This window comes from Hippopotamus amphibius, chromosome 4, assembly GCF_030028045.1.
Source record: "Hippopotamus amphibius kiboko isolate mHipAmp2 chromosome 4, mHipAmp2.hap2, whole genome shotgun sequence".
NCBI classification, from domain to species: Eukaryota; Metazoa; Chordata; class Mammalia; order Artiodactyla; family Hippopotamidae; genus Hippopotamus; species Hippopotamus amphibius.
In genome coordinates this window covers 6,429,372-6,440,625 of record NC_080189.1, presented here as the reverse complement: position 1 = coordinate 6,440,625, position 11,254 = coordinate 6,429,372, and the positions used below count along the sequence as shown (strand labels likewise).

At 39.1% G+C, this 11,254-nt stretch overlaps 1 protein-coding gene across 1 annotated transcript; it reads left to right on the top strand.

Moving 5' to 3' along the window:
* The first annotated feature begins 1,886 nt into the window (after window positions 1-1,886).
* Window positions 1,887-2,901, top strand: LOC130851198 (GTPase IMAP family member 4-like). The gene has a single exon (XM_057731162.1). It carries the CDS (start codon window positions 1,887-1,889, stop codon window positions 2,871-2,873), a length of 987 nt encoding a protein of 328 aa, XP_057587145.1. The 3' UTR covers window positions 2,874-2,901.
* The last annotated feature ends 8,353 nt before the right edge of the window (window positions 2,902-11,254 follow it).

Sequence of the window (11,254 nt, the reverse complement as noted above, 5' to 3'; positions counted from 1 at the left end):
CTTCTTGATGGCTAACACGTGTGTGACTTTCTGTGAACTTGTCTATCCATTCATACACACTTCTTCGTGACAAAACACTTTCTCCATACTGTGCACAAAGTCTTCGATAAATAACGGCACCAGGTACACCCTCAGACCACAAAAAATAAATCACTGCACACTGCTCATCTTTCGTGCAAATCACAAGTGGGGTATCCATTTTCGCTCACACTGCAGTTACAAATGAACTGATGTAACATGTTCACACTTGCACAGCAGTGACTGGCAAGACAGTAGCCTTGAATGAAAAGGGTCAATAAGACAGTGTGGTCAACAGAAGTTTTAATATAACCAGAGTGCGGATAGTTTTTGACTCACCTTGGTATCATCACTTTTGGGGTCTCTGCTTGATCATGTTTTCACAATCCTACTGTCCAAAGCAAGTCACGTGGCCCAGTCAGATTCAAGGATTGGAGAAACAGACTCAGCATCTTGATGAGAGGAGATGCAATCCACATCTCCAGGAGGCATGCGTATAGAGATAGAATCATTCATGGCTGTGTCAGCCATTGATCATAGATGGCCATCCATTTGCTATCAACATTGGCCAATTGTTGCAGTGTTGCCCCTGGCCTTTGGTACCTTTTTATCTCACTGGCCATGATTTTCCTACTCTCTCTCTCTAAGGCAAACCAATGTCCTCAGATAACCTTGGGTTGGAGTCTTCCATTGTGATGTTAACTAAATAATAGTCTGGAGTCCCACCCACATTTTTGCTTAGACAATCTTAGCCATGCAGGATCCAGTGTTCTCAGCTTTGGGAAAATTACTTCTTTCATCCCAGGATTCTGGTTATCAAATGTGGGAAACTCTGCCTTAGGGAGCCAGGGATCAGCAAAAGCTTCACCATAAAGTGTGTGGGAGATGGGGGCTAACTACAGATTTTGTGGAAGCCAGACTGGGAGGTTCTGCAATTTCCCTCTTCCCTTTGATTGATATTTTTAAAAGATTATTCCCCTTTACAGAACATGCTGAAAGGGACAAAGCGCAAATAGAGAGAGCAGTGAGGAGACTACTGAGGCGTGGATAGGGCTGTAACTTGGGCTAGTATGATGATCTTCAAAATAGAGAGAAGCAAACAGATTTGGAGCCAAGAGAACATGCTGATGGGTTGGATGTGGAAAGTGGGGGAAAGAGAAGAGTCAAGGGAGATTTTAAGTCTGAGGAACTGAGTCAATAGTGATGATAGCTCTGAAGACAGACTGGAATTCATAATGGTGCCTATAATGTTGTAAGTGTTGTAATGTATGCAGTGTCTCAAAGCAGAATTAGTTATTATAACACAGGATTCCTCATGCAGGAACCAGTCTAATATTCAAGGGATGGTTGGCAGGCTCTGCCTTCTTGGGAAAACAGGCTCTCAAGTGTGATTGCCAGTTGTCTTCCCTCTGGTCCCGGGTCTTTGCTAACAAATCTGAAGGACTTCAACTTTATAGACATATTAAAGAGATATGCAGAGACTTGCTGAATAGAAACACAGAAAGAGATATTAGATGACTTGGTGTTTAACTTCAGGTTTCCGTTGCTGTGCTCTGCTGTTCTGATATTAACTTTCAACTTTCCTAGGAAGTAAAATATGCAACGTCAATTTTGTGTTACTTCCTATGTTATCTTACGAAGAACAGCTACCAGCAGCTCAGAGTCCTCTTCTTAACCATTTTGTTTCCTCCTCTGTGGGCCACTTACCAATACAAGGTCAAAGTAAGAAGCACAAGGGGATCCTGAAGTCCCTGGGCAGTCCCCAGATACTGTAAGAAGAACATGAGCCCTGAGGGCTTTCTATAGACATCCCATGAGTGCAGAGGACCCTAGCAGGCAGCAGAGAAAGGCACCAGTGGGCAGGAGCCATGCAGGGGAGACAGTTGAAGTTCATTCTAACACTGCAACTTCTGTTTCCTGATGTCCCAGGGCTTGGAAATGAAGACCCCAGAGATTCACAGCTGAGACTTGTCTTACTGGGTAAGACTGGGGCAGGAAAAAGTGCAACAGGAAACAGCATCCTCGGAAAGAAAATGTTTCCTTCCGGCTTTTCAGCAGTATCCATCACCAAGTCCTGTAAGAAAGGAAACAGCACCTGGAAGGGGAGAAAACTTATCGTTGTGGATACGCCTGGCGTGTTTGACACCGAGATACAGGATGCTGACACTTGCAGGGAGATTGCTCAGTGCATGGTCCTGACCTCCCCAGGGCCTCACGCTCTGCTCCTGGTCATCCCACTGGGCCGTTACACACCAGAAGACCACAGAGCCACAGAAACGATCCTGAAAATGTTTGGAGAGAGAGCTAGGAGACACATGATTCTCTTATTCACCCGGAAAGATGACTTGGAAGGCACCGATTTCCATGATTACTTAAAGCAGGCTCCAAAAGGCATTCAAGAGCTGATGGGCAAGTTCAGAGATCGCTACTGTCTGTTCAACAACAGGGCGACAGGAGCTGAGCAGGAGGCCCAGAGGGAGCAGCTGCTGGCCCTGGTCCAGTGCGTGGTTGAGGAGTGCAAAGGAAAATGCTTCACGAATGACATGTATCAAAAGGCAGAGAACGAGATCCAGAGACAGGTCCAAGTGATACAAGAAAATTACAGAGCAGAGTTAGAGAGAGAGAAAGCACAGATAAGACAGGAGTATGAAGAAAAAATCAGATTCCTGGAGGATGAACTAGAAAAGCAAAAGCAAATGGAGCAAATGAGGATGAAATTGGCACAAAAGGAGGCTCTCTGTGTTTCAAAGCAGCAAAATGCCAGAGATGAAGTTGAAGATCAGAATGGGATATTTGAATTCATCTGCAGCATGTTGAAGTCTGTTTCCCGTGTTTTCTCTCTGTTTAAGGATTAAACGTTCAGATTGAACTTCATGAAAACATGTCTATACTTCCTGCACCCTTTCAGGTGGCCCTGCCTCATATAAGTCAGAGCATTCTCATTTTTCTGTCTCTCAGACTCTCAGGACTAAGAAAAGTAAAGTTCACTGTTGGCAATTGGTATATGTTTGATTGGTTTAACAGAGGAGGGGCAAATTCTCAATCTGTGAAACTCCAAAGCAGAATGTATTGATGCTCCCTAACTTGTGAATGCTTTCTCAGAGACACAGAGAAAAGGAATGCAGGAGACCAAAGAAGATGACCCCAAGCTTTCTGTATTTATCCCTAGTAAAATTTCCTCCTCTAGATTCTTTCTGGATGGGTAGGTAATCTCCCCCTGTGGCTTCTTCTCACTTCCTTTGCCCTTAGGACCACAGTGATCATCTTACCCATATAGTTTATGAGAAAGATCACTTCTTTGCATTAGTTAAGCTTATTAGGTGGAAATGCTTAGAGAATTCATTCTAGATGAATGGAAATTTGTTTAATTACAATTTTACTGAGGGACTCAAGTTGTTCCTTATCATCTGCTCATTGATGAACAAAGAGTTGTCTGGAAGTTAGAGCTTTCAGAACTCAACTCTGTGAAATGCCAAAAAGAGTGAAAGATAGAGATGTAGCAGATAAGAGAACAACATTTGCTGTATTCGGATGTATCTGTAGAAACTCTGACCGACACCAACCAATTTGCTGAACAACCAGTTCTCTCCTTTTCTTGTGAAACTAACAATTGCCACCCCACCTCAATCACCCCACACCTTGACTGCTTACCACTTGGTGAGTCATGAACACAGTGCTTGCCCCACCCACTTGAAATGTTTGCTTATTATTTTTAAAATAAAACTTTTCTGTTTTCTCATATTTGTGCAAACTGGGATCTGGGTTTCTTTTTTTCCTTATAAAACACCATAACTACTTCTTCTAAGAACACAGAGATGAATTACAGTTTTTTGTAAAAGTTCAAGATGATTTTGGAGGTGATCTTGGTGTATCCTCTCGACTTCTCCCCTTCTCCTTTTCCCTGGAAAGTTTGAACCACTTTCTCAACCCCTCTGCCAGTCAAAGGCTAAATTGTCCTTGGATTCATTCATTGTGTGTTGATAGAAAGTACATGCAACCAAGGTTTCTGAGATCTTTGTGGCTTTCCTGTTGGAAAAATTCTTTTTAACATATGGATAAAAATATCTAAGTCCCTGTCCCTTTTTAAATCTTCTACTGAGTACTCATCACCTAATAATTTGTAGGCTTCCCCAAAGCACATTTCCATGTTCTACCAACATGTTCTGGTGGTCACATGTGAACTGTGCCAACTCGCCTTGCCCTGCCATCCTAAAATTGTCTTCTTCATGCCCTAACCCATTTTGCTGAAAATAGGACATATGTCTCTCCATGATTTTCCCCAAACACAAAGGAGTTTAGACTGTACCTCTAATAAAAGTTAGCAAAGGCTCAAGGATATGAGAAGCACCATGCAAAGAAGCACATGACTCCTTTAGAGGTAGTCACTCTGAGCAGACAGATTTGGTTTCACGCTGCAGAATGTAGGAGAATGCTGTCTCTACAGTTTTCATCATTGGTGTTTTAGTCAAAATTCTGAGATATGAATTTAACACGCTATTGTATTATAACTTTCTATAAGCAAATGTTTAACCAAACAACCACATATGCCTCCCAAGAAAAAGAAAATACAGATTTAATATGAAAAAAATTCTAACTCTTTTCTTTGTAAATGCATTCAATTATTCTTACCCTTGCATCCAGGTTAATGCTGTAGATGAAACAAAGAAAATGGTTCTGCTCTCGAGTAGCAATGAGGAGATGAGAAGCCCATGTGACATACCCTGAGAGCAGTATTGCCCATGTGCCTCCCAGGGCAGACAGCAGATAGATTAATAACATGCATTGTGATTAATACAATAGAAGAATGAAGCATGTTCCCTTCTCTCAAGAGTTTTGGGAGTTCATACCTATTCATCTATTTTTAACATTCATTGATTGTTTGTACTTGGTGGTAGGTCTTATACTAGACACTGAGAATCTAGAGATAAGTAAAACAAATTCCCTTTTGAGACTGGCTTCATTCACTTAGCGTAATGATTTTGAGAATTATTTAAGTCGTATGTACCAAGGGCTTCTTCTCCCTTATTGCTGAGTAGTATTCTATTTTATGATGTACCTCAGTTTATCACTTCTCCTTTACTTATTCTTATGCCCCTAGTTGATTGCTCTTGTCAAACTGCATTAGCTAAAACCTCCATCATAGGGACTTTCCTGGTGGCACAGTGGTTAAGATTCCACCTGCCAATGCAGGGGACATGGATTTGAGTCCTGGTCTGGGAAGATCCCACATGCCACAGAGCAACTAAGTCTGGGCGCTACACATACTGAGCCTACATGCCACAGCTACTGAAGCCCATGGGCCTAGAGACCGTGCTCTGCAACAAGATAAGCCATCGCAATGAGAAGCCCGCACACCACAACGAAGAGTAGGCCCTGCTCACCGCAACTAGAGAAAGCCTCAGTTCAGCAACAAAGACCCAATGCCACCAAAAAATTAACTAATTAATTTTAAAAACCCTACATTATAATGTTAAGTAGTAGTAGATGGGCATGCTTGCTTTCTTCCTAGATATACCTTCACTGTTTCCCAATTAGGTAAGTGAGATAGCTACTGAACTACAGCAGTATATTACATGTATTTGGGTGTGTGTGAGTGCATGTGTGTGTGTGTGTGTGTGTGTGTGTGTGTGTAAGCATATTAAGCAAGTGTCCCCCAATCACTATTTCCTTGAGTGTTGTTGGTTTTTAAAAAATCTTTATTGGAATATAATTGCTTTAGAGTATTGTGCTAGTTTGTGCTGTACAACAAAATAAATCAGCTATATGTATACATATATCCCCATATCCCCTTCCCCTTGAGCCTCCCTCCCAACCTCCCTATCCCACCCTTTTAGGTCTTCACAAAGCATCAAGCTGATCTCCCTGTGCTCTGTAGTGCCTTCCCACTAGCTATCTATTTTACATTTGGTAGTGAGTATATGTCAATGTTACTCTCTCACTATATCCCAGCTTCCCCTCACCCCTGCCCAATGTCCTCAAGTCCATTCTCTACATCTGCATCTCTATTCCTGCCCTGCCAATAGGTTCATCGGTACCATTTTTCTAGATTCCATATATGTGCATTAGCATTTGGTACTTGTTTTTCTTTTTCTGATTTACTTCACTCTGAATGACAGACTCTGGATCCATCCACCTCACTACAAATTACTCAATTTCATTTCTTTTTTATGGCTGAGTAATATTCCATTGTATATATGTGCCACATCTTCTTTATCCATTCATCTGTCAAGGGACATTTAGGTTGCTTCTATGTCATGGCTATTGTAAATAATGCTGCAGTGAACATTGTGGTACATGTTTCTTTTTGTATTATGGTTTTCTGTGGGTATATGCCTAGTAGTGGGATTGCTGGGTCATATTGTAGTTCTATTGTTAGCTTTTTAAGGAAACTCCATACTGTTTCCCATAGTGGCTATATCAATTTACATTCCCACCAACAGTGGAGGAGGGTTCCATTTTCTACACACCCTCTGCAGCAGTTATTGTTTCTAGATTATTTGATGATGGCCATTCTGACCAGTGTGAGGTGATACCTCATTGTGGCTTTGACTTGCATTTCTCTAGTGATTAGTGACGTAGAGCATCTTTTCATGCATTTGTTGTCTATCTGTATGTCTTCCTTGGAGAAACATCTGTTTAGGTCTTCTCCCCATTTTTGGATTGGGTTGTTTTTTTGATATTGAGCTGCATGAGCTGCTTGTATATTTTGGAGATTAATCCTTTGTCAGTTGCTTCATTTACAAATATTTTCTCCCATTCTGAGGGCTGTCTTCTTGTCTTGTTTATGGTTTCCTTTGCTGTGCAAAAGATTTTAAGTTTCATTAGGTCCCATTTGTTTATTTTTGTTTTTATTTCCATTGTTCTAGGAGGTGGGTCAAAAAGGATCTTGCTATGGTTTCTGTCATAGAGTGTTCTATGTTTTCCTCTAAGAGTTTTATAGTATCTGGTCTGACATTTAGGTCTTTAATCCATTTTGACTTTATTTTTGAGTATGGTGTTGGGGAATGTTCTAAATTCATTCTTTTAGAAGTAGTTGTCTAGTTTTCCCAGCACCACTTATTAAAGAGGCTGTCTTTTCTCCATTGTATGTTCTTGCCTCCTCTGTCATAAATTAGGTGCCCATATGTGTATGGATTTATCTCTGGGCTTTCTATCCTGTACCATTGATCTATATTTCTGTTTTTGTGCCAGTCCCATACTGTCTTGATTACTGTAGTTTTGTAGTATAGTCTGGAACTGTGGAGGCTGATTCCTCCAGCTCCATTTTTCTTTCTCAAGATTGCTTTGGCTATTTGGGGGTCTTTTGTGTTTCCACACAAATTGTAAAATTTTTTGTTCCAATTCTGTGAAGAATGCCATTGGTAATTTGATAAGGATGGCATTGAACCTGTAGATTACTTTGTGTAGTATAGTCATTTTCACAATATTGATTCTTCCAATCCAATCTCCACCTTCAATTTCTTTGATTTCTTTCATCAGTGCTTTATAGTTTTCTGAATACAACTCTTTTGTATCCTTAGGTAGGTTTATGCCCAGGTATTTTATTCTTTTTGTTGCAGTGGTAAGTGGGATTGTTTCCTAAATTTCTCTTTCTGATTTTTCATTGTTAGTGTATAGGAGTGCAAGAGATTTCTGTGCATTAATTTTGTACCCTGAAAGTTTTCCAAATTCATTGATTAGTTCTAGAAGTTTTCTGGTAGCATCTTTAGGATTTTCTATGTATAGTATCATAACATTTGCAAACAGTGACAGTTTTACTTCTTCTTTTCCAATTCGTATTCCTTTTATTTCTTTTTTGTCTCTGATTGCCTAGGCTAGGACTTCCAAAACTATGTTGAATAAGAGTGGCAAGAGTGGACATCCTTGACTTTTTCCTGATCTTAGTGGAAATGCTTTCAGTGTTTCACCATTGAGAATAATGTTTGCTGTGGGTTTGCCATATGTGGCCTATATTATGTTGAAGCAGGTTCCCTCTACGCCCATTTTCTGGAGAGTTTTTATCATAAATGGGTGTTGAATTTTGTAAAAAGCTTTTTCTGAATCTCTTGAGGGATCATACAGTTTTTATTCCTTAATTTGTTACTATGGTGTATCACATTGATTGATTTGCATATATTGAAGAATACTTGCATTCCTGGGATAAACCCCACTTGATCACGGTATATGATCCTTTTACTGTGTTGTTGGATTCTGTTTGGTAGTATTTTGTTGAGGAATTTTGCATTTATGTTCATCAATGATACTGGTCTATAATTTTCTTTTCTTTTTCTTTTTTTTTTTTTTTTGTAGTATCTTTGTCTGGTTTTGATATCGGGTGATGGTGGCCTCATAGAAAGAATTTGGGAGTGTTCCTCCCTCTGCAATTTTTTGGAAGAGTTTGAGAAGAATAGGTGTTAGCTCTTCTCTAAATGTTTGATAGAATTCAGCTGTGAAGCCATCTGGTCCTCGACTTTTTTTTGTTGGAAGATTTTTTATTACAGTTTCAATTTCATTACTTGTGATATATTTGTTTATATTTTCTAATTCTTCCTGATTCAGTCCTGGAAAATTGTACCTTTCCAAGAATTTGTCCATTTCGTTGAGGTTGTTCATTTCATTGGCGTGTAATTGTTTACAGTAGTCTCTTATAATCCTTTGTATTTCTGCAGTGTCAGTTGTGATTTCTCCTTTTTCATTTCTAATTTTATTGATTTGTGTCCTGTCCCTTTTTTTCTTGATGAGTCTGGCTAAAGGTTTATCAATTTTGTTTATGTTCTCAAAGAACCAACTTTTAGTTTTATTGATCTTTGCTATTGTTTTCTTTGTTTCTATTTCATTTATTTCTGCTCTGATATTTATGATTTCTTTCCTTCTACTAACTTTGGGTTTTCTTTGTTCTTCTTGCTCTAGTTGTTTTAGGTGTATGGCTAGATTGTTTATCTGAGATTTTTCTTGTTTCTTGAGGTGAGATTGAATTTCTATAAACTTGCCTCTTAGAACTGCTTTTGCTGCATCCCATAGGTTTTGGGTCATCGTGTTCTCATTGTCATTTGTTTCTAGGTATTTTTTAATTTCTTTGATTTCTTCAGTGGTTGCTTGGTTATTTAGTAGTGCATTGTTTAGCCACCATATATTTGTGTTTTTAACAGTTTTTTCTTGCTGTAATTGATTTCTAATCTCATAGCATTGTGGCCAGAGAAGATGCTTGATACTATTTCAATTTTCTTAAATTTTCAGAGGCTTAATTTGTGACCCAAGATGTGATCTATCCTGGCAAATGTTCCATGTGCACTTGAGAAGAAAGTTTTTATTCTGCCACTTTGGGGTGGAATGTCCTATAAATATCAGTATTAATCTATCTGGTCTATTGTGTCATTTAAGGCTTGTGTTTCTTTGTTTATTTTCTGTTTGGGTGATCTGTCCATTGGTGTAAGTGGGGTGTTAGAGCCCCCTACTATTATTGTGTTACTGTCAACTTCTACTTTTATGGCTGTTAGCATTTGCCTTATGTATGGAGGTGCTCCTATGTTGGGTGCATAAATATTACAGTTGTTACAGCTTCTTCTTGGATTGATCCTTTGATCATTATGTAGTGTCCTTCCTTATCTTTTGTAACAGTCTTTATTTCAAAGTCTATTTTATCTGATATGAGTATTGCTACTTCAGCTTTCTTTTGATTCCCATTTGCATGGAATATCTTTTCCCATTGCTCACTTTCAGTCTGTATGTGTCCCTACATCTGAAGTAGGTCTCTTGTAGACAACATATATGTGGGTCTTGTCTTTGTATCCATTCAGCCAGTCTGTGTCTTTTGGTTGGAGCATTTAATCCATTTACATTCGAGGTAATTATCAATATGTATGTTCCTATTACCATTTTCTTAATTGTTTTAGGGTTTTTTTTTTGGGTGTGTGTGGGTCTTTTTCTTCTCTTGTTTCCCTCCTAGAGAATTTCCTATAGCATTTGTTGTAAAGCTGGTTTAGTAGTGCTGAGTTCTCTTAGCTTCTGCTTGTCTATAAACCTTTTGATTTCTCTGTCAAATCTGAATGAAATCCTTGCTGGGTAGAGTAATCTTGGTTGTAGGTTTTTCTCTTTCATCATTTTAAGCATATCCTGCCACTCCCTTCTGGCCTATAGAGTTTCTGCAGAAAAATCAGCTGATAACATTATAGAGTTTCCTTTGTATGTTATTTTTTGCTTTTCCCTTGCTGCTTTTAATATTTTTTCTTTGAATTTAATTTTTGTTAATTTTTTAAAGTTCTTTATTGGAGTATAATTGCTTTACACTCTTGTACCAGCTTTTGAGGTACACAAAAGTGAATCGGTGGTATTTATACATATATCCCCATATCCCCTCCCTCCTGCTACTCCCTCCCACCCTCCCTATCCTGGCCCTCTAAGGCATCATCCATCATCGAGTTGATCTTTCTTTGTTATACAGCAACTTCCCACTAGCTATCTATTTAACAGTTGGTAGTGTATATATGTCTATGTTACTCTCTCATTTCATCCCAGCTTCCCCTTCGCCCCCCCGCCCCCATGTCCTCAAGTCCATTCTCTACATCTGCATCCTTATTCTTGCCCTGTCACTGGGTTCATCAGTACCTTTTTTTTTTTTTTAGATTTCATATATATGAGTTAGTGTACAGTATTTGTTTTTCTCTTTCTGGCTTACTTCACTCTGTATGACAAACTCTAGGTCTATCCATCTCATTACATATAGCTCCATCTCATTCCTTTTTATGGCTGAGTAATGTTCCATTGTGTGTGTGTGTATATATATATATATATATATATATATATATATATATATATATATAAAATGCCACATCTTCTTTATCCATTCATCTTTTGATGGGCATTTAGGTTGTTTCCATGTCCTGGCTATTGTAAGCACTGTTGCAATGAACATTATGGTACATGTTTCTTTTTGGATTATGGTTTTCTCTGGGTATATGCCCAGTAGTGGGATTACTGGATCGTGTGGTAGCTATATTTTTAGTTTTTTAAGGAACCTCCAAACTGTTTTCCATAGTGGCTGTATCAATTTACATTCCCATGAACAGTGCAGGAGAGTTCCCTTTTCTCCACACCCACTCCAACATTTATTGTTTCTAGATTTTTTGCTGATGGCCACTCTGACTAGTGTGAGGTGATACCTCATTGTGGCTTTGACTTGCATTTCTCTAATGATTAGTGATGTTGAGCATGCTGCCTACAAGAAACCCACTTCAGACCAAGGGATACATATAGACTG